This window comes from Oncorhynchus nerka, linkage group LG11, assembly GCF_034236695.1.
Source record: "Oncorhynchus nerka isolate Pitt River linkage group LG11, Oner_Uvic_2.0, whole genome shotgun sequence".
In the NCBI taxonomy this organism is placed as follows: domain Eukaryota; kingdom Metazoa; phylum Chordata; class Actinopteri; order Salmoniformes; family Salmonidae; genus Oncorhynchus; species Oncorhynchus nerka.
Genome location: NC_088406.1, coordinates 46,506,359 through 46,530,060, shown reverse-complemented (window position 1 = coordinate 46,530,060; position 23,702 = coordinate 46,506,359). Strand labels below are relative to the sequence as shown.

The 23,702-nt window shown below is 47.2% G+C and overlaps 1 protein-coding gene across 1 annotated transcript; it reads left to right on the top strand.

Moving 5' to 3' along the window:
* The first annotated feature begins 424 nt into the window (after positions 1-424).
* LOC115136987 (protein phosphatase Slingshot homolog 2-like) lies at positions 425-23,664 on the top strand. Its single transcript, XM_065024587.1, has 15 exons — positions 425-952; positions 9,614-9,726; positions 10,729-10,793; positions 10,946-11,073; positions 11,178-11,243; positions 11,344-11,409; positions 11,570-11,764; positions 13,624-13,717; positions 18,330-18,458; positions 18,662-18,708; positions 18,832-18,978; positions 19,472-19,672; positions 19,787-20,873; positions 21,402-21,913; positions 21,954-23,664. Exons 1-15 carry the CDS (start codon positions 825-827, stop codon positions 23,155-23,157), a joined length of 4,182 nt encoding a protein of 1,393 aa, XP_064880659.1. The 5' UTR covers positions 425-824; the 3' UTR covers positions 23,158-23,664.
* The last annotated feature ends 38 nt before the right edge of the window (positions 23,665-23,702 follow it).

Below are 23,702 nucleotides of genomic sequence, written 5' to 3'. Positions count from 1 at the left end.
GAGCTTTCCACAACCATCAACATAATACCAAATGATGGAGTTTATTGGGTAAGAATGGTGTCTCATCTCTCCAATAGAGTTCCTGACACAATGTAAATTTATGCCAAGGTGCATTGACGCGGTTTTGGCTCATGGTGGCCCAACGCCCTATTAAGACACTTTGGTGTTGCCTTGATTTTTGCAGTTACCTGTATGTTCCATCTGTACTTTAACTCTTTACTTCAACACCTCCCTGAATTTGTCAGTCATCACATTATATGGCTGTGTCTTGCGCTTCCCCAACCTTGTCGCTGAAGGAGTGCCCAATCTGTTGTGCCACATTGTCGCTCTCCCCTCGTCTTTCAATTGGGACGTTCTAAGCATGTGTCAGCAACTCCTCCCTCTCACGAGTTGAGTTTGTAGCTCCTACCGGTGTCCCGTTTACATGTTTAAAGCTTTTACAGTAGGACGGACACGGGTGCTCTTCACAAATATTGATTATAGGTCGTTTGAAAGATCCCACCGCAAGAATAACTCCGTACGGTGTTACAGAATTTGGAACAGTCTTGCAATTAGAGGATACTGTACTTAATACACAGTAAAAAAATATATATGTTTTTATTTTAAATAATTGTATGATAGGCTTAACGTTTTTATTTTACTAACAGTTTACTTTATTTGCCAGCTGCCTATTTTATAATGTCGCGAAGGAGATAGATATTCGACAATATGTTTTTGTCGACCTATCGGATTCGTTGTACTAATAAGTGTTGACAATGGTCGGAGTAGAGTGAGCCTTTTCGAAGATATTTTGCGCTATCGGTCTGCTGTTCCGTGGTCCGGTCATGACTCTCGGTAGTGTCTCCGCTACCGGGAGCTCGGCGGAGGGCTGCTTCTGCTCCTGCTGCGGAGTGAAGATGATGCCCTACTTCTCCGACAACGGAGTCGTGTCTCAGAACCAGATCAACCAACTGTGAGTTGTACATTTTTGTTACGAATATTTTTTTGTGGTTAAAATGAAGAACATTTCCCCACCGGATTCATTTCCCCATGTAGTGGACATGAGATATGTATGCATACATTTACGATTTATTTACTTCAGCTCAGTTGTCAGTAGTCTGACGTTGCAACATTATTGTGTAGGAATCCTGACTACATGTATTTCCCGTTAGTGACGTAACAGGATGTAAGTAATCTTGACAGCTTCCTCTCCTGGTTGAGAAATAATGGCACAAAGGGTTATCCTTGATCATTGCGTGGCGCGAGAGAATCATCTACCTGGCTGTCTCCAAACTGGTCTGACGAATCCTGTCGGTCAGATATCCATATAAAGCAACAGTCTGCTCTATGAACTAATGCCAGAGAATCAGCCTGCCAGTCTCCCTGGACCCCCCATATGGCAGTCCCTTTTTAAAATGTGCTCTTTAATAGCACATAGAAATATATTAAATCAACTTGATTTATCATTTATTTTCAATTATATTTTGGCTGTTGTGTTTTCTGATTTTGTTATATTATGTCTCCTGAGAAAATATTCTATAGCCCGTCCATCCATGTTTTTGAGTGAAGGCTCTGAAGCTTGCAGCCATTCTAACTAGGCTAATCGTCTGAGGTGTTCTTACCTGGGCCTCTGTATGAAACCGTGTGAGGCCAGTCGTCAGGTCCAGGTGGCCGGCCAGAGACTGATTTGATAGCTGTTAAAGAGAGTGCGTTGAATACTGAGAAATAGCCTACCTGATGAAGGGTAGTTAGTGGGTTGTATCTGTATGTTGTTTAGGAAGGCACTCATGTAAGGGCACCTGTATTTCCAGGTGTAAGTCCATCAGATGAATAAAAGTTTAGTGAAGCTGTTAGTGTTTAATATGTTGGAACTAGCCTTGACACCCTTTTTAGTGTATTCCTACTGCATGTTTCAGGGCAGTAGCAGTCCATCAATGTGGACTTGATCAGTGTTTTGGATGAACCAATGTTATATGCTTGAATCAAAAAGCCCATATCTGTGTTGCAAATACCGTACCATCAAAGATGCAATGGTTATATATCACATTCCCCTGTGACAATGACTGGCTGTCCAGACCATGTTGCATGTTACACAACCCTGATGTTGCCCCTGACTGATTTTGCATTGATTGACCATTTTCCTCTGAGAGGCTGCTCAATGAAGACATGCAAATGTATTGTTTGCTGTCCATATACTCATTTTGCACTGGTTTCTATGGCTACATGGGTAGTGGTGCTACTTATTTGCTTATGGGGGATATTAGATATCATTGGCTACTCCATGAGTGGATGCCTTGTATTTCTTGACTCACTATTTCACTGTGTGTGTGTTTGACAAGGGCTGTTATACTTTATTATATGGCCTAGACTAGTTAGTCATTTGAATAGCCTAGACTTTGTTTGTCTTAATCTGAAAGACACACACACACACACACATGCATGCACACTCTCTCGCTGGTGCGCACAGGTACTTGTATGCCATAAACGGAATCAGATGTAAGAGAACCAACTTTGTTTTGGAGGAAAGATTTGGTCCGGTTTTAGTATGTATTCTCTTAGCCTTTTCAGGGTGGGCAAACAACCACCTATAGACTATATCATGGCCTCCTTTCCTTGACAACTCTGTCAAACCGATCCAGAAAATCTATGCGTTATGACAGTATTTACGAACCGATTTTGTTATTGGTGTGCGACCATGTTAAAAATAGACAGAGGAATACCTGTGTGTCAGAGACTGTTTCACCATGGGCTGGGCTAATTACAGGTTTACAGTGTGGCTAACTGCTGGAAACCTGAAATCTAAACAGGTGTTGTCCCACTAATTTACAATACTACCCCACTTCGCTGAACACACACACACACACACGTGCTGCGTTGCTGTTATTCTGGGGAAAAGCGTTTTGAAGAATATGAATCTGACTCTCTTTAAGTGTGTAAAGATTGGCAGCCACACAAGGAAGCCAGATTTGGTGTGTGATTAGTATTCATAACATTGGTAAACACAAAATGGAACGGGAGACGTTGATGTTGGTAAGAGATGCTATAGGTCTGGTTCATCAGCAGTCTAGTGAGACAATACCATGACGGTGCTACTAGTAGCACCATGTAGAGAATGGGGATGTGACAAATGTACCATTGTTCTTAATGTTTAAACTGCAATTTTTTTCCCCCTTATCGTTTAAACAATAAGAAAATGACGTGAATTCACAATTCAGATATGATCCCGCGTGTGACCTTTCTCTGCTGTGTCCCTCTTCCATGTTCTGAGTTGTCAGCACATAGGACTTCATATCCCACTTCTCGTCAATGTGACGGCTCGTTGCGGGGATGTATGACAGCAATCCTACAATCTGTTGTTAATGCAACATATGGTGTTTGAAAGCTCGCGCTTTATACTTGCAGAACAATCATTGTATAATTTCTCCATGCAGGCCGTCACGTTTTTTTGAAATGGCGTCTTGTTTGTTCTAGGTATGCTATCAGGGCAGTGAAGAGGGCATCCTCTATCATTGACAATGGCTGCGCATAAACTGCTTCATTCCTGTAATCAGCACTGTGATTTTCTCGCTGCTGCCAGAAACTGGTTGGTTCTCATAGCTGTAGCTCAATTTCACCTAGCAAAGTGTGCATTTATTTCACCACCTTTTCATTGAACTTTATCAAAGTATTACCATACAGCTGCTGTCACTTCCCTGTCTCAAAAGCATACAAATCAATTAAAATATGCGTATCTCCTAGTAATGTTACATCATTGCTGCTAGTGATGCACCGATATGACATTTTCCTTGCCAAAAACTCTATACCGATATAAAAAATTTTTAGTTCGCGGCCTTAAGCATTCTAGTATAGTTAACACACATGGATGCAGCGGTATAAGGCACTGCATCTCAGTGCAACAGGCGTCACCACAGGCCCTGGTTCGAATCCGGGCTGTATCACATACAGTGATTGGGAGTCCCATAGTTGGGAATTGGCCCAGCGTCGCCGGGTTTGCCCAGGGTAGGCAGTCATTGTAAATAAGAAGTTGTTCTTAACTGACTTGCCTACTTAAATAAAGGTTACACACACCACACTGACCAAAAAGTTATTTAGTTGGCATTTACATATGTCCCCATTACCAGTAAAACATAATCAAAACCTTTTTCTTTCGCTTACTTGCTGTGCTGTTTCGTTGTTCAGTCGTTTCATTCTCAACCAGGATTTCTATGGAACGCCGTTTGGGTCTTCGCATGTCAAAAAAGATACACTTTGACGTGTCAAATCTTGTTGATCAATCAGGACCTGAATATGACTGCACGTCACAATTAACACGTTCATTCATTTTTTACCTAGTTATTACACATTGATTACACTGTCACTTGTATTTCATATGTCACAACGATTCATTGATACGTATGCTATGATGCTGGTAAAGTTGTCTTGCGAAACTGCAGTGCTGGTCATATTTTTTTTTTTAAATAGCTAGCTCATGGATGCAAACAATGTTCTTCCCCAGAAACATAGCAAAACGGCATCTGTTTCAGTAGCTATATAGTTACCTAGCTAGCTAACTATATAGCTAGGTGTCATCTAAATTAACCCTAATTTATAAGACCGTTCTTATTGGTTGTCGCACCCATCTATGTGAAGCTAGCCACAATAAGGATTAGCCAAAATAGTGGACTTTGCAGCTAGCCTTCAAAATAAAAGTGTGGCATAATTCTACCATTTTGTATTAATTTGCGTCACTGTCAATGACATACTTTTATTTTGAAGGCAACCCACAAATTCCACTATTGTGGCTACCTAGCTAATACTTACTCACAAGGATTCCTAAATAATTGCTAAGAATAATGAAAATGACTGCAGTTTCTACTGGTCATTGTTTTCAGGCTGGTTGTATTGGTGCTAGCTAGGTACCAAGCTAAAGTTAGCTAGCTACCCCAGAAGTTGCGGTCAAGCAAATTATGCTTTATTACCAATGCGTTATTGTAAACACATCGTTCGTGGACGGTGTTTGCTTGTTTGCATTTTTTTTGTACAGCTTTGACAGTGCTACTGTATTTTTGACACGCAAAGACTCAAACGGCGTTCCATAGTATGTATGTCATGAAGCTAATAACAGTGACTCTATTACTGTGTAACTCCGGTCGGCGAAAGCCAACATCACCCACGACAGAGAACGGATGATTGTCAAGGGCAATGATTTCCATTATCTTGGCGTTAATGGATCTCGCCTTTTGAGTTGTCTCACTGAAATGTTCTTACTCTTTCAAATTACTGCTTGACTTGTTGACTGTTCGATCCACCCAGCAGACATTGTGATCTAAGATAGGAATGCTGTGTAGCGCAACGTTTTACGTGGCGTCATTACGTCATGTACCTCTGTTATGTAGGTATGCATGTCAGCTTTGACATCCGGTTTTTCACATCGGCGTTAAACTAAACATCGTGCCGACACCGATGTTGGCATTTTTGGCTAATATCGACCGATTCCAATATGTTCACCTGAAAGCTTGTGCATCCCTATTTGTTGCATTAGATTTGTATTGTATAAACCCCACCTCTTTCAGGAATACCTAGGATAGGATAAAGTAATCCTTCTCACCCCCCTTAAAATATTTAGATGCACTATTGTAAAGTGGCTGTTCCACTGGATGTCTTAAGGTGAACGCACCAATTTGTAAGTCGCTCTGGATAAGAGCGTCTGCTAAATGACTTAAATGTAATGTTAAATGTAAATGTATTGAATTTTTCCCTTTTATGATAATGATCGAGACCTGTTAGTGGTAGTTTTGTGATTAATGCACTTTAAAAAAAATAATAATAATTGTAAATTTAGTTTGGGGATTTTTTTTGGTTAACCATAAAGATCCCTGTGTTTTTTAAACGTTTACACCCCCGTGTAGGGAATAAGGTGCCATTCGGAACGCAGGCATAGTTTTGGTTTGAACACAGGCTCCTTTCTTACATCTCAGCGTTGATGGAGCCCCATCTTTATTCCAGTGGATTGGAGTTCGATGTAGGTGGTAGTACTGATGTGGAATTTTCCTCCTCTCAGAATAGTCCTAAGGCCTTTAACTGAATGCCTCTGTCCTTGTGATGCAGCTCTGAGGAAGCTAGGTCTGCTTACCGGAATTGGTCCCGAGCCTGACTGTACTTACAAGGAAACTCTGAGTCGAGACTCCAATTTCAATCCAGCTCTAAGAAACACACTCACAGGTTGTCAGTTTATCTTTAGCCTTGGCCTGTAACTCTTTCTCTCTCTCCCGCTCTCTCTTTCATGGTCTCTGGCATAATTATCTCCCCTTGTCCGTTCGGCTACTCTTGCTCTGTATTTAAACAGCTCGCTAATTCACATCTCTGTGTGTGTGCATGCACAGGTCTCTCATTGCCTAATCTGTACCGTAGGAAGTGCTAGAATGCAGCCCTGCTATCCACCCCCCTCTCCCACCACCACTGCCCTTATCTTTCTGGGCTGAACACAGAGCCTTCAGCAGCGCCGGCCAGGCCTCTGCAGCCTGGGCCTATATTTATCTCTCCCCTAGTTAGAGTGGAACTAATATGGGCAGCTACAGGGAGGGGAGGGGGCATGTCAGTCCCACACACGTCTTTTTAGGAGTGGGAGGAGAGTGGGGTGCTAGGCTATCAGAGAAGGGCCCCTTACATAGTGATGATTGTGTCTGTACCCTAACAAGTACTGCCCTGTGCTGCATGCCAAACGATGACCCTCCCTCCCTTCTTGTCCCCACGTCTGTCTGCCTGTGGGAAGAGGAGAGTATTCCCTTACATGTCTGCACAGTAAAATGTCAGCCAGGGCAAAATTCCTGCGTGTCGCCTCAGACTCGGCCTCAATGCCCTCTGCTGCTGACCTGCTGCCCATAGACCTGAATCAGGGCCAACGTGGCTCTAGTTTAGAGTGGCTCTCTTTCTACCATCATACAGCCACACTCGATATTTCCACTGTTAGGGCCTGCACCCATAGGGCTCTGGTCAGAAGTAGTGCACTGTGTAGGGAATAGGGTGTCATTTGGGACGCACACAGTGGTGATTCGGAACACTAGCGTCGTCAGAATAGTTCTACCATAATTTGACGGACTGTGTATGAGTTTCAAACTATATTGGGGAAATGATCAGCAGGTAGCCTTATCAGTTGTTGAGGTTTGGGTAATATTTCACATTGGAACCAGTCACACCGAGGTGTTCTAGCTAGTGGACAACAAATGCCCCCTTTGTCTACTGATCTGACTGTTGGGTTTATCTTACACAGTAAAGATACACCTGAACGGGATTTAATGTGCTTCATTTGAATGTGAAGTACAGTGGCTGATCAAGGCAGTCTAGTTATTTATAGTCATTTAGAAAATAACAATATATTTTTAGCAACAGTAGAGAGCCACTTGACAGTGACGTATGTCTGACTACCTGGTTTTGGATTCCTACGCTGGCAGGAGGTGCAAAGCTCTTCACCAAGGGGTCAGTGTTTTACACTTGACGATGTGTCTCTGTCTGCTGGAGCTCTGTCCTGTCTGTCTGCTGGAGCTCTGTCCTGTCTGTCTGCTGGAGCTCTGTCCTGTCTGTCTGCTGGAGCTCTGTCCTGTCTGTCTGCTGGAGCTCTGTCCTGTCTGTCTGCTGGAGCTCTGTCCTGTCTGCTGCCTGCTGGAGCTCTGTCCTGTCTGCTGCCTGCTGGAGCTCTGTCCTGTCTGCTGCCTGCTGGAGCTCTGTCCTGTCCTGTCTGCTGCCTGCTGGAGCTCTGTCCTGTCCTGTCTGCTGCCTGCTGGAGCTCTGTCCTGTCCTGTCTGCTGCCTGCTGGAGCTCTGTCCTGTCCTGTCTGTTGCCTGCTGGAGCTCTGTCCTGTCCTGTCTGCCTGCTGGAGCTCTGTCCTGTCCTGTCTGCTGCCTGCTGGAGCTCTGTCCTGTCCTGTCTGTGCCTGCTGGAGTCCTGTCTGCTGCCTGCTGGAGCTCTGTCCTGTCCTGTCTGCTGCCTGCTGGAGCTCTGTCCTGTCCTGTCTGTCTGCTGCCTGCTGGAGCTCTGTCCTGTCCTGTCTGCTGCCTGCTGGAGCTCTGTCCTGTCCTGTCCTGTCCTGTCCTGTCTGCTGCCTGCTGGAGCTCTGCTCTGTCCTGTCTGCTGCCTGCTGGAGCTCTGCTCTGTCCTGTCTGCTGCCTGCTGGAGCTCTGCTCTGTCCTGTCTGCTGCCTGCTGGAGCTCTGCTCTGTCCTGTCTGCTGCCTGCTGGAGCTCTGCTCTGTCCTGTCTGCTGCCTGCTGGAGCTCTGCCCTGTCCTGTCTGCTGCCTGCTGGAGCTCTGCCCTGTCCTGTCTGCTGCCAGCTGGAGCACTGTCCTGTCCTGTCTGCTGCCAGCTGGAGCACTGTCCTGTCTGTCTGTTTCTGAAAGCTACTCATTGTTTTCAAGTGTCTAGTAGCTGAAAACACAAGGTGAATCCTATACTCTCACTCACATATACTGTACAAACCATGTGAGGTGCTGCTCTCCTCCTTCCTGCCCTGTGTGGGCGTGTGCTACACACCATGGTTCAGACATGATTAGACACAGCTGTACAGCAGGGGAGAGAAGTTGAGTCAAACAGAGAGCGGGGTATGAAGAAAGAGGAAGTGAGAGGTATGAAGAAAGTGAGAGAGCGAGGGGTATGAAGTAAGAGGGAGATTGTGAAGTAGGAGGAAACAGCTGGGTCAGGGTTGAGTGGGTCAGGATGGGAAATGAACTCAACCCGTCCGAGAGTTTTCTCTCGCTCACTCGCTTTGTTTGTTTTCTTTCTTATTCTGGTCCAGGCGTGTCCCCTCACTCCTCAGATTGCACAGCGTCTCTTTGCACGTCTCCCCCATGCTTCTGCTATTCGGCTCATCGTTGCTCATTTCCCCATCCCGCGTCTGTTTGTGAGGAAAGACCGGAGGACACAGACGGACGGTACTGACTGCTGCCCAGTCAACCCACGCTAGATTTGATGGTGTGGATATTGAGCAGAACTCAGGGCAGGGTTGTTACAGAAGGTTTACCCTAGTAGCAGCTCAAGACACACTTCACATGGGGGTCAATGAGGCACATTGTTTTTGTAGCCTAGGCCTGAATCAGTCACCTGCCACTTTTAGTCTTCAGTAGGTCTCCTCGCCCTTTAATGAGACGCGCTAAGGTCAGTGTGCCACCGTGTGAGATTCTGTAGAGTATATGTTCTGTGCTGTGGAGATATAGGCTACACGCTCGTGTACGTACACACACACACACACACACACACCATATCCATCAGCTAGTATCCCCTGTAGATCACGTGACCTCTCCACTTGTTCTAGTGTGGTGATGGTGTGCTGGGTACTATAGTTAATTTGACTATGTGGTACCACGGAGAGAGGTGTGAGCCAGTTTGTGTGTGGGGGGCGGGCTCTAACTGACCCTCTGCTCTACCCCCTAGCCTCCAGCTGCTAGGGGGATGCGGCCTGGCCAGAGGGGAATGTTGTGTTGGAGTGCACGTGGCTCTGTCTGTTTATGAGATGTAGCCGCCTGGATCACATGCTGCTGTTCCTCTTCAGATTGGCTTATGAAGAATGAAGCTGTGTGTGTGTGTGTGTGAACCTCTAGCCCGGGACCGTTCTGTTAGCATCGGTCTCTGGCCCCTCTGTGACCCTGTGTTTTCTCTCCAATCAGCATCAGTGAGAGCTTCCTGACGGTGAAGGGCGCCGCTGTCTTCCTGCCTCGGGGAAATGGCTCCTCCCCTTCCTCGGCACCCCGCATCAGCCAGCAGTGGAACAAACACACAGGTATGCCCTCCCACTGACTAACAACAAATCAACCAACAAACACACAGGTATGCCCTCCCACTGACTAACAACAAATCAACCAACAAACACACAGGTATGGCCTCCCACTGACTGACTAACAACAAATCAACCAACACACAGGTATGCCCTCTCACTGACTGACTAACAACAAATCAACCAACAGACAGCCATAGGACCGGGGTGAGTTCATTAGGCAAACATTGTGGAACGTTGCAGATGTCCCAAATAGAACCAACATGATTCTTTACTTCACATGTCAGAGAAGCCTGTCTGTTCAGCTCTTTACAACATAGAAATGTTCCACAACGTTGTCCTGCTGAACACGCCTCAATTCTCAACACAGACTCGTGGGAAACTGACACTGCCCCAACAGGAGGCCAAACCATAGTACTGCTTATCATTGGAATGCAGCAGGCATTCTACAGTGTTGAGGGAACCAACACTGTCCAGTTCTGTTGTTTAAGGCAGAGCAAAGCTGTCCAGTTCAATTGACCCCATAGCTGTTACAAAATGACACCGGTGGGCCACTGACTGCACGTTGCTTTGCCATAGAGTTGCTATTTAGGCGTGTGTTTTTCCATACCAGTGTCCTCGTGCTCAAGGGCAGAGATAATTGTTGTAAGTATGTGTACTTGTGGGAAGGCTACTCTCTGCTCTGCTGGGTTTTCTAGTAGTTTTTCACCAACTCTGTTATCTAGGGCTGGTACATCCCACTGTCTGTCTTGTTTTCACTGACAAATGTCCTTTTGGCCCTTAAGTGTGGGAAAACGCTCTCAAGTGTCGGACATTTTCTGTTACTTCGGCTGCATTTGAATGTAAATGTTTATCCGAGCTACATTTTGGAGTTTCTAGAAGCGTTTAATCAGACACACTGTCATTTTTGTATGTCTGCATAATGTGGACTAACTTCACCCAGAAGAGTCATGAGTAGGAGCAGATGGCGTGCAATGTGTACTGATCTGTTTCTCTCTCCTTCCCCAGGTGACCTCCAGCAGCACCTGCAGACCATGTTCACCGTGCTGCGTCCAGAAGACAACATCCGCCTGGTACGTCTCATCGCAAATGTCAAATTCAAGATGTTTCACTCACATGGCAGACAAATGAGTCTAGGACTATTCTGATGAATACTTCCAAATGCAGACTGATTGACCAGAGGATATTATTCACCCTCCCTCCCTCTCTCTCGTCTTCCCATAAGGCTGTGCGCCTGGAGAGTGCGTACGCTCAGCCTCAGTGCACGCGTTACATGGTGGTGGTGTCCACCAATGGGAGACAGGACACAGAGGAGAGCGTGGTGCTGGGCCTGGACTTTGGCTCCTCAGACAGGTTAGTAGTTAGTAACACTCCATGCATTGAGTGTGTTAGAGACCCACCTCTTTTGGAGGTGTGTGTGTGTGTGTAACCTCTTTAACAGCGGTCTCCTCCTGCAGCACATGCACAATGGGGCTGGTTCTACCCCTGTGGAGCGACACACTGATCCACTTGGACGGAGACGGGTAAGAAGAGCGATACGTCACCTGTTTCCTCCTCCCTGCATTTACTGTAGTTCTTCTGCCCATTGGGACTGTCACACAACCTGTCTGTTTGTCTCTGTAGGGGCTTCAGTGTGTCCACGGTCAACAGGGTCCATGTCTTCAAACCGGTCTCTGTCCAGGCCATGTGGTGAGCGCTCCTCCTTTCTCTCCTGCCATCTCATCCCCCTCTCTTTTTTGACTTGTCCCCTCTTTTATCTGTTGGTTTATCCTGTTATTCATCTCTTTCTCCCGTTCTCTCCTTCCTCCCTCCTCTTCTTACCTCTCCACCTCCCCCTGTGCCCCCCCAGGTCCGCCCTGCAGTCGCTCCACAAGGCGTGCGAGGTGGCCCGCTGTCACAACTACTACCCCGGCAGCCTGTTCCTGACCTGGGTCAGCTACTATCAGAGCCAGGTCTCCTCTGACCAGGTCTGCATCAACGAGTGGAACGCCATGCAGGACGTCCAGTCCCACCGCGCCGACTCGCCCATCCTCTTCACCGACGTGTGAGTGCACCAGCTAGTCTCTCTCACACACACACACACACACACACACACACACACACTTCCACATTAAGCAACTGGGAAAGTCTTGTGTTGGGTAAGTCACATGGACTTCTCTCCCACAGAAAACAACATTGCCCAATTACCAGTGTAGTGTCATCTGCTTCCCTTGTTGCCACAACACCCAGCTTCAGGCAGACTTCTCAAGACCCCCTGCGACCTTTGCCTTAGAGACCCCGAGTCACACGCACAGAGCTCTGAGCGTTACCATGTCATGACCGAGGTATCAATCTGCTGTAGCAGGAGGATGCAGCTCAGCGAGGTCTGTATTAGCGGGGGAAATTCCCCACCCAGACGCGGTCACGTGTGCCTGCTCGTTTAGGGGGGGGCTGTCTATAACGCCAGAACTCTGCTTGCATGCCAGCAGTCGAAAATAGCCCCCTCTCCGTGACCGCTTTAGTTATGCATGGAAAGAGTTGCTAGACAGATAGGTAGACGAGCGGGCAGATGGACGGAAGCAGGTGGCCGAGGGCAGTCGTAGCGAAGGAGAGGATGGATGGAGGGGTAATTGAGTTGAAATAATAGCACTCGACATGTTGGAAGACATTTTAAGAGGTCAAAACCAAACCGTTTGAAAGGTATTTTACTGGAGAGATAAGGAGAGGTAAAGCCTCTGCTTTGACATCCAACGGCCCAGTAAGCCTTAAGCCTAACCATGCAGGTACAGTGGAAAGACGTGCGCGCACACACACCCTGGTTAAGCTTGAGTACGTTGCACACACACTTGAAGGCAGACAATGCGAGTGTTAGTCAACCTTGTTGGGGTCACTGCCGAAGGTGAGACCTGTCTGACAGACGCACATCATATTTGCCTTTGCTCTTTGCACATTCATTTTATTCACTATTGAGGGCTCACTCTGAGGTGGAGGATTTTACACACATTTGTCACCCGCAAATATGTGTGTGTGTGTGTGTATAGGTTGAACGTGTGCAATTGCATACATTGTAGTGCTTACAACTGTAGTGTGTTGGGGTCAATTCCATTTCAATTCAGGTGTTCAACTGATACGCCAATGGATTCCAATTCCGAGTTTACTTCCTGAATTGAGTTCAAATGAAATCGACCTCTACCCTTGTGTTCATTGGCACGTGGGTGAGTGTTATGTCAGAGGTCAGGCACCTCTGACATAGCCAGTAACCTAACCCCGGCAGTAGCTCGGTCTCTTGGAAGATGCAACATGTTTCAAGTTCCCCAAGTCCCCAAACCCTTTCCTCAAGAGGCCAATCAAGTCTTTGTTTCTATAAACAAGCTGCCCCTGGCTCTTTCCGATGTTCCAATAAGGACGCAACATAATAATAATAAGCATGACGGTTCATCAGACTGGGACAACAACACAAAGTCCCAACACACTCCTGCTGCTGCACAATCATGCTGACTGTTGTGGGAGCATAGCTACTCACCTACATTGTGATGTGATTGTGAAGAGAGGTGATTTGGTAGGAGAGGGGGGAGGGGGGAAACGGAAAAGGGTCTCAAGGGACCTAATCAGGGCATGTTGCCCTTAGCGCTGCACAAGTGGCTAAATGTGTCCTCTAGATGCAGTTAGAGAGAGGCGAGGGCAGGGACTCGTCATTATAACAAGAACAACCTAGACTTCAACTGAGTTCTGTGGTTTTGTATGATGTGGAGACTCTTTGCTCTTGTCAAACCAGAGGCACTTAGTGGCTTTAGTGTATTCCTCACTAGTCACATTTAGTGTTGTGTGAAGCTCTTCTGGGCAAGAGAGTCCCCCACAACTCTCCGAGGTAGACTAAGGGTTGTGTCTTGAGGTGTACTGAGGGTGTTTTTTGTGTGTCCACAGGCCCACAGAGAGGGAGCGCACGGAGAGGTTGATCAAGACTCGCCTCAGAGAGATCATGATGCAGAAAGACCTGGAGAATGTCACCTCCAAAGAGGTGGGTTGAAGACCTTGTCTCACACACCATTACTGGTTCTAACAGGTTCTCTACTGGGTTCTCTACTGGTTCTACTGGGTTCTCTACTGGTTCTACTGGGTTCTCTACTGTGTTCTCTACTGACTCTAATTAGAGGTCGACCGGTTATGATTTTTCAACACCGTTACCGATTGTTGGAGGACCAAAAAAAAAAGCCGATACCGATTATTGGAGGACCATAAAAAGCCGATACTGATTAATCGGCCGAATTATTATTATTATTATTATTATTATTATTATTATTATTATTTTTTATTTTATTTAGATAAATTAAAAACAATAATTATATATATAGTTGTAATAATGATAATTACAACAATACTGAATGAACACTTATTTTAACTTAATATAATGCATCAATAAAATCAATTTAGCCTCAAATAAGTAATGAAACATGTTCAATTTGGTTTAAATAATGCAAAAACAAAGTGTTGGAGAAGAAAGTAAAAGTGCAATATGTGCCATGTAAAAAAGCTAACATTTAAGTTCCTTGCTCAGAACATGAGAACATATGAAAGCTGGTGGTTCCTTTTAACACGAGTCTTAAATATTCCCAGGTAAGAAGTTTTAGGTTGTAGTTATTATAGGAATATTTCTCGCTATACCATTTGTATATCATATACCTTTGACTGGGATGTTCTTATAGGCACTTTAGTATTGCCAGTGTAACAGTATAGCTTCCGTCTCTCTCCTCGCCTCTACCTGGGCTCGAACCAGAAACACATCGACAACAGACACCCTCGAAGCAGCGTTACCCATGCAGAGCAAGGGGAACAACCACTCCAAGTCTGAGTGACGTTTGAAACGCTATTAGCGCGCTAACTAGGTAGCCATTTCACATCGGTTACACCAGCCTAATCTCGGGAGTTGATAGGCTTGAAGTCATAAACAGCTCAATGCTTGAAGCACAGTGAAGAGCTGCTGGCAAAACGCACAAAGGTGCTGTTTGAATGAATGCTTACGAGCCTGCTGGTGCCTACCATCGCTCAGACTGCTCTATCAAATCATAGACTTAATTATAACACAATAACACACAGAAATACGAGCCTTAGGTTATTAATATGGTCGAATCTGGAAACTATCATCTCGAAAACAAAACGTTTATTCTTTCACTGAAATACGGAACCGTTCCGTATTTTATCTAACGGGTGGCATCCATAAGTCTAAAAATTGCTGTTACATTGCACAACCTTCAATGTTATGTCATATTTGTGTAAAATTCTGGCAAATTAGTTCGCAACGAGCCAGGCGGCCAAAACTGTTGCATATATCCTGACTCTGCGTGCAATGAACGCAAGAGAAGTGACACAATTTCACCTGGTTAATATTGCCCGCTAACCTGGATTTATTTTAGCTAATTATGCAGGTTTAAAAATATATACTTCTGTGTATTGATTTTAAGGCATTGATGTTTATGCTTGGGTACAGTCGTGCAACGATTGCTTTTTTTTTTCTCGCTAATGCGCTTTTGTTAAATCATCCCCCGTTTGGCGAAGTTGGCTGTCTTTGTTAGGAAGAAATAGTCTTCACACAGTTCGCAACGAGCCAGGCGGCCCAAACTGCTGCATATACCCAGACTGTTGCAAGAGAAGTGACACAATTTCCCTAGTTAAAATAAATTAATGTTAGCAGGCAATATTAACTAAATATGCAGGTTTAAAAAGATATACTTGTGTATTAATTTTAACCTCTCTAGGGTATCTGGCCAACATCCAGTGAGGTTTCAGAGCGCCAAATTCAATTACAGAAATGCTCATTATAAAAATTCAGAAAACAAAACATATTTTTGTTAAACCAACCACAGTGTCATATTTATAAAATGCTTTTCGGCGAAAGCATACCTAGCCCAGAACATATCTAGCCCGGAACAGCCCAGTTGACAAATTATTACAGTTTTTTTTTTTTCACCTTTATTTAACCAGATAGGCTAGTTGAGAACATGTTCTCATTTGCAACTGCGACCTGGCCAAGATAAAGCATAGCAGTGTGAACCGACAACACAGAGTTACACATGGAGTAAACAATTAATAAGTCAATAACACAGTAGAAAAAAAGAGTCTATATACAATGTGTGCAAAAGGCATGAGGAGGTAGGCGAATAATTACAATTTTGCAGATTAACACTGGAGTGATAAATGATCAGATGGTCATGTACAGGTAGAGATATTGGTGTGCAAAAGAGCAGAAAAGTAAATAAATATAAACAGTATGGGGATGAGGTAGGTAAAATTGGGTGGGCTATTTACCGATAGACTATGTACAGCTGCAGCGATCGGTTAGCTGCTCAGATAGCAGATGTTTGAAGTTGGTACGGAACCGTGTGAAGGAGATAAAAGTCTCCAACTTCAGCGATTTTTGCAATTCGTTCCAGTCACAGGCAGCAGAGAACTGGAACGAAAGGCGGCCAAATGAGGTGTTGGCTTTAGGGATGATCAGTGAGATACACCTGCTGGAGCGCGTGCTACGGGTGGGTGTTGCCATCGTGACCAGTGAACTGAGATAAGGCGAAGCTTTACCTAGCATGGACTTGTAGATGACCTGGAGCCAGTGAGTCTGGTGACGAATATGTAGCGAGGGCCAGCCGACTAGAGCATACAGGTCGCAGTGGTGGGTGGTATAAGGTGCTTTAGTGACAAAACGGATGGCACTATGATAAACTGCATCCAGTTTGCTGAGTAGAGTGTTGGAAGCAATTTTGTAGATGACATCGCCGAAGTCGAGGATCGCTAGGATAGTCAGTTTTACTAGGGTAAGTTTGGCGGCGTGAGTGAAGGAGGCTTTGTTGCGGAATAGAAAGCCGACTCTAGATTTGATTTCCGATTGGAGAAGTTTGATATGAGTCTGGAAGGAGAGTTTACAGTCTAGCCAGACACCTAGGTATTTGTAGTTCTCCACATATTCTAGGTCAGAACTGTCCAGAGTAGGGATGCTAGTCAGGCGTGCGGGTGCAGGCAGCGAACGGTTGAAAAGCATGCATTTGGTTTTACTAGCGTTTAAGAGCAGTTGGAGGCCACGGCAGGAGTGTTGTATGGCATTGAAGCTCGTTTGGAGGTTAGATAGCACCGTGTCCAAGGACGGGCCGGAAGTATATAGAATGGTGTCGTCTGCGTAGAGGTGGATCAGGGAATCGCCCGCAGCAAGAGCAACATCATTGATATATACAGAGAAAAGAGTCGGCCCGAGAATTGAACCCTGTGGCACCCCCATAGAGACTGCCAGAGGACCGGACAACATGCCCTCCGATTTGACACACTGAACTCTGTCTGCAAAGTAGTAACCAGCCAAGCAGAAGCGTTACAAAACTCAGAAATGGAGATGAAATTAATAAATTAATTCATTTACTCAATAAATGTTCCTTTTGTTCGATGAAGTCTCTTTATATCCAAAAACCTCTGTTTTGTTAGCGCGTTTTCTTCAGTAATCCACAAGCTCAAACGCAGTCAAAACAATCAGACAAAAAAATCCAAATTGTATCCGTAAAGTTCATAGAAACATGTCAAACTATGTTTATATTCAATCCTCAGGTTGTTTTTTTAGCCTAATTGATCTATAATATTTCAACCGGACAATAACGTCATCAATATAAAAGGTAAACAAGAAATGCACATGCGCCTGAAAACTCCGTCACATTAGGGTCCACTCGTTCAGACTTGTCTTACTCCCTCATTTATAAGAATACAAGCCTGAAACGATTTCTAAAGACTGTTGACATCTAGTGGAAGGCATAGGAACTGCAAATGGAGTCCTAAGTCAATGGATACTGTAATGGCAAAACTACAAAACAAAAGACTACTTCCTGAATGGATTTTTCTCAGGTTTTCGCCTGCTAAATCAGTTCTGTTATATTCAGACACTATTTTAACAATTTTGAAAACTTTAGAATGTTTTCTATCCAAATCCACCAGTTATATGCATATCATATCTTCTGGGCCCGGGTAGCAGGCCGTTTAATTTGGGCATGCTTTTCATCCAAAATTCCGAATGCTGCCCCCTACCCTAGGGAGGTTAAGAAAGGCATTGATGTTTATGGTTAGGTAGACGTTGGAGCAACGACAGTCCTTTTTCTCGAATGCGCACCGCATCGATTATATGCAACGCAGGACACACTAGATAAACTAGTAATATCATCATGTGTAGTTATAACTAGTGATTATGATTGTTTTTTATAAGATAAGTTTAATGCTAGCTAGCAACTTACCTTGGCTTCTTACTGAATTCGCGTAACAGGCAGGCTCCTCGTGGAGTGCAATGAGAGGCAGGTGGTTAGAGCGTTGGACTAGTTAACTGTAAGGTTGCAAGATTGAATCCCCGAGGTTAAGGAACGGTGGGTTAACTGCCTTGTTCAGGGGCAGAATGACAGAACCCACCGTTCCTAGGCCGTCATTGAAAATAAGTATGTGTTTTTAACTGACTTGCCTAGTTAAATAAAGGTGTAAGAAAAAAAAATTGGTGTCCAAAATTTTCCGATTTGTTATGTAAACTTGAAATCGGCCTTAATTAATCAGCCATTCCGATTAATCGATCGACCTCTAGTTCTAATGGGTTCTCTACGGGTTCTCTACTGGTTCTTCAGATTCGCACAGAGCTGGAGATGCAGATGGTGTGCAACCTTCGGGAGTTCAAGGAGTTTATTGACAACGAGATGATCGTCATCCTGGGTCAGATGGACAGCCCCACAGAGATATTTGACCATGTTTACCTGGTAAGAACACAGTCAAGGACTGCATGGCCCCTATTCCCTATATAGTGCACTACTTTAGACAAGGACTGGCACCCTATTCCGTATATATAGTGCACTACTTTTATGTCGCCTTCCTCTTTTTGTCCCTTTTCTGCCTGTTTGTCTGTCTGCTGATATCTGTAAGATTCTGTCGAGTTTGACTTTAATTCTGTTTTTGTATCCAGGGCTCTGAGTGGAACGCTTCAAACTTGGAGGAGCTGCAGACCAGCGGGTAAGAGACCATTCTGACTTGTCTATCATCATGTCAGACTGTTGGTTGCTGTGATAGTTGCAGCACAGTTTCAATACGTAGTCGAAGTTCCAGCGAGTGACGTTCTCCGTTTCACTCCTTCAGTGTGAGGTACATCCTCAACGTGACGCGTGAGATCGACAACTTCTTCCCGGGCATGTTTGAGTACCACAACATCCGCGTGTACGACGAGGAGGCCACCAACCTGCTGGAGTACTGGAACGACACCTACAAGTTCATCACCAAGGCCAGGTAAGAGCTCTGATTTGATGCACTTCATTAGGTGTCCTTGAGTGTCTTGAAAGCCGTCTGTCAAAGAAAATGTATTATTATTAAATAGGTTTTAGGGGATTCTCTTTCAATTTACAACTTTTTTTGTTAAGTATAATTTTTTTGTATTTTTGTTTTTAGCACTGTTATTTTTATGACGTTCTGAATGATCTATAACAGCGGTATTCAACTCTTACCCTACGAGTTCCGGAGCCTGCTGGCTTTCTGTTCTACCTGAATTAATTGCACCCACCTGTTGTCCCAGGTCTAATTCAGTCCCTGATTAGGAACAAGGGCAACAAGCAGTAGAACTGGCTTTGAGGTCCAGAGTTGAGTTTGAAGGCTCTATACCATAACCATAAGACCCTATATCAATACAAGATACAATACTGTATATCATAATCAGTTTGTCTTCTGCATCTCTGCCTTTGTCCTCTTCACTCCCTCTAACCTGTGCCCTGTGTTCCCCTATTAGGAAAGCAGGGGCTAAGTGCCTGGTCCACTGTAAGATGGGTGTGAGTCGCTCGGCCTCCACGGTGATCGCTTACGCAATGAAGGAGTACGGCTGGGACCTGGAGAGGGCCTTCGACTACGTCAAGGAGCGCCGCGGCGTCACCAAGCCCAACCCCTCCTTCATGAAGCAGCTGGAGGAGTACCAGGGTATCCTGCTGGCCAGGTAGACACACACACACACACAGCTCTCACATTCTGGGCCCCACACACAGCTCTCACATTTTGGGCCCCACACACAGCTCTCACACAGACACCTTTCCTCCTCCTTTCTCCGTAGTAAACAGAGGCATAACAAGTTGTGGCGCTCCCACTCGGACAGCGACCTCTCAGAGCGCCACGAGTCTCCGCTGTGTAAGACGGGCCCTCCCAGCCACACCCTGGGCCTCTCGGACCCACACAACAACAACAACAACAATGGCCCCACGCCCTCCCTGCAACACTTCCTGCTCCAGGCGCTTGGTGCTGCCAATGACCCCGACAACAAGTCCAAGGGCTCCCACATCTCAGACACACAGTCGGAGCCCGTCCGACTCACCCGCTCACTCTCCCACTCTCCTGGTCCGCCAGCCTCCAACGGTCTGTGTGACTCCCGGGAGAGACTCTTTTCTCGAGGGCGAGGACCCCGCCAGGACTCCTTCCTCCCACGGGCGGTCACGGTGGTGCCCGAGGAGAGAACGGACAACTCTGCTCTGGCGGGGGTGGCCGTGACTGTGCCAATCACCGCCGTCTCCCATCCTCCTCCCTCACTGCATATCCTCCCTCCTTCTCCCTTCCCCCAGCCACTGGCCAAACCCCTCCATCTAGGTTTGAGCACACAGTTGTCCAGTCCTGTGCCTAAACAGAAATCCCAGAGTGTAGAGCTGACCCTGGATCTGCCTGACCACAGCAGCTCCGAGGTCGTATCTCAGGACACCCTGGAGTCCAGCGACGACTCGGACACCCTGGGACGCTCCCTGTCAGACCCGCTGAGCGAGAGGGGGGACAGTGTCAGTATGATGTCCCCAGGGATCCCCATGGCCGTGAGCCCTCTCACCCCAACAACGCCTGGGTCTTTAGGACCCTACGCCAACGATGACAACAACAACCCCTGCGGCGACACAGACACCATCCTCGCTAACCCCGTCGACGCCACATGCGTCACCACGTCCTCCAACCTCGGAACGGACAGCATCGACTTCTTCAGCGCCCGCGAGAAATTCCTGGGCCTGTCCCAAGACGGAAAGACCCGGACTCTTTCCGAGCAGATGGCTCAACGGACGCCTCAGTCGCGGTGCCCCAGCCAGGAGCTGCAGCCGCTGTCCCCCGAGAACCCTGCTGGAGCACTGCCACCACTGCCAAGCACAGAGGAAGAGGAGCAGGGAAAGGTGAGGCGGCCATTTTATTTTATTTACACTGAAATTTGATTGATGAATTCCTGCCATCTATCTAATGCCTTCAGAGCTCCACAGCCCTGCTGAGAGTTACTGAGTGATTTTAAACAAGATCCTCAATGGAGACAGTCAATCGAATGAATTGTGATCGAGCAACACAATGATGTCTTTGGGGATGGTTTGTACAATACTGCCACCTATTGGAAGTATCGGGGCCCTACGTGTCAAATGTCTCAGACTTGGAGTGCTGATTTAGGATCAGTTCTGCCATTTTGATCACAATGAATAAGATTATCTTGTCAGGGGGACCTGATCCTAGGTCAGTGCTCTGAGGCGCTTGATACATACGGCCCCAGACCTTTTGAGAAGGCCATTGTCGACGGACTTTGTAATAGTGGTGTCATTCTCTTTCTTTCTATAAAATGTAATTTGGTAGCGTTTAGTGACGCTCCCCAGCATCAATACACAGCTAACTGTGCTTAGCTATCATCCAAACCATTCTGTGTTCCGTCTCCATCTCAGAGTTCCCCCCATACGGAGGACGGTAGCGACCGAGCCAGTCAAGAAAAAGCCTCGTCACCTCCCCATCACGACAACGGCGTGTCAGTCCGCCATATTGTCACAGAGATAGAGTCCATATCCCACCCGCCGGTGGCGGCGCCCCTCTCCTCCACCCAGCCGGCCCCCCACGGCCCACAGCAGATGCGCCCAGACGACCGGGACGAGGAGACCCCATTGACCTCACCCTCCTCCTACCCACAATCCCCCTCCACGCCTCCCTCGGATTGGCCGGCCGGCTCGGTGCGCAGGGCCACCAAACAGCTAGAGCAGAGGCTGAGGCAGGAGCTGGACTTAACTCTCAGCAACATGTCTACCCAACGCTCCCCTCTCCACTCCCCCAGTGCAGAGTTCCACCCCACGGGCTCCCCTCTCCACTCCCCCAGTGCAGAGTTCCACCCCACGGGCTCCCCTCTCCACTCCCCCAGTGCAGAGTTCCACCCCACGGGCTCCCCTCTCCACTCCCCCAGTGCAGAGTTCCACCCCACGGGCTCCCTCTCCACTCCCCCAGTGCAGAGTTCCACCCCACGCGGGCTCCCCTCTCCACTCCCCCAGTGCAGAGTTCCACCCCACGGGCTCCCCTCTCCACTCCCCCAGTGCAGAGTTCCACCCCACGGGCTCCCCTCTCCACTCCCCCAGTGCAGAGTTCCACCCCACGGGCTCCCCTCTCCATACGCCAAGCACGGACTGCCCACCCCTCCTCGCTCCTACCACAGACTGCCTCAAGCAGCGTATGCCAACCCCTGCTCCTGAGCAAGGAAGACCTCTGAACGAGGCTTTCACTGTGTCTGCAGAGCCCAAAGGAGAGACTGAGCAGGGAGGGTTTGTCGTCTCAGACATGGACGTTGCCCCTTCCTTCTCTCACTACCCAGATGCCCGCCACACCCATAAGCCCATCCCAATCATCGTGTGCTCCTCCCTAGAGCCTTCTAGGGTCCAGCCCCAGGCCCCCCCTGCACTGCTGTGGCTGGAGGGGATGACGGCCCTTGACTCAGACACGGATGGCCCCTCCCCTCCCCACCACGGAAGGCTGGCCCTGGCACGCAGCAGTGAGGAACTGGAGAAGATCCAGGAGACTCTGAGGGAGCTGCAGGCCTTCCTGTACGATGCGGGGGGCCTGGGGGCTGGAGAGAGACCTGGTCAGGGGAAGCATCACGGGGAGACTCCCGTGTGGCAGAGGGCCATGGAGATCGAGGCACGGATCCGCCAGGCGGGCCTCACGCCCCCCTCCTTGATGAAGCGCTCAGCCTCGCTGGCCAAGCTTGACTGCCTGGAGCTGTCAGCCAACGACCTGAATGACTGGGACCAACGGCCCACCACCGCCAGCCCTCACGGACCCCAATTGATGCCCACCCCTCACCCCCGCTCCCACCATCACCCCAGTCCAGACGATGTTTCCAAGAAGCAGCGGGTGTTGTCCAGGGCCCCCCTAGGGGGGGTGTACCCACTGGACTCAGACAGGACTGATAGGGGCTCCCAGAGAGCAGGGAGTGATCCCCCCTGTCTCTCCTCACCTCCATGTCTTGTTCTTCAAGGGGACGAGGAGCTAGAGACAGACCCCTCCCCCCGGCTCACCCGCACCCAGTCCCCGGCGAGCGCTCCTGACGTCACTATGACAACCGCGCAGCAGCAGCCCCGCGGGAAGAGTCACCCGCTGCGGCGGCTCCGCAAGGCTGCCGACAAGAAACGGACTGCCACTGTTCTCTACCACACCATGTGACCTCACTGCACTCGGCCCTAGGCCGAGGGTGTCTATGAGTGTGTGTATGCGTGCGAGTGTGTGGTGTCCTAGGCCCTACATGTGCATTATGGTCCAGACTGTCCCCCTTGGGCCCTTGTCTGTAGTATGTGTGTGTGCACTGACTAGCTGTGTTGGACTCTATGTAATCTGTTAGTGTTCAGGTGAATGCTGACTCTGGATGTTTGTGTTACTGTAGGTGCTTACCCCCCCTCCCCCTTTTTATAGTTTCTAAACAGTTGTAATTTCTACAACTAAAAAAGAGGGGGCTGTTTCTCAAAGAACATGCACTTTACTCTTATTTTGATCTTTTATTTTATTTTTTATTTTTTTATTTTCTTCCGAGGAGTCTTTTTGCACTGATTTTATATGGTAGCCTGTCTGTGTGTAAGTCACATCTTTTATTCTTCTTTTCAACAAGACAACGTTCATCTTTTTTTTTTTATCCTGTTCTTAGCTGTGACTATTAAAGAAACAAAAGTACCTATACCATGACTCCTGTGATTCCTTATTGAAATCAAGAGGAT

Bases quoted from the DNA above. Each gene is read 5' to 3' on its own strand.
- LOC115136987 (XM_065024587.1), top strand. From the start codon at position 825: ATGACTCTCGGTAGTGTCTCCGCTACCGGGAGCTCGGCGGAGGGCTGC. The intron at 11,074-11,177 runs GTTAGTAGTTAG...CTCCTCCTGCAG, and splicing joins GACTTTGGCTCCTCAGACAG to CACATGCACAATGGGGCTGG. The intron at 18,459-18,661 runs GTAAGAACACAG...TTTTGTATCCAG, and splicing joins TATTTGACCATGTTTACCTG to GGCTCTGAGTGGAACGCTTC.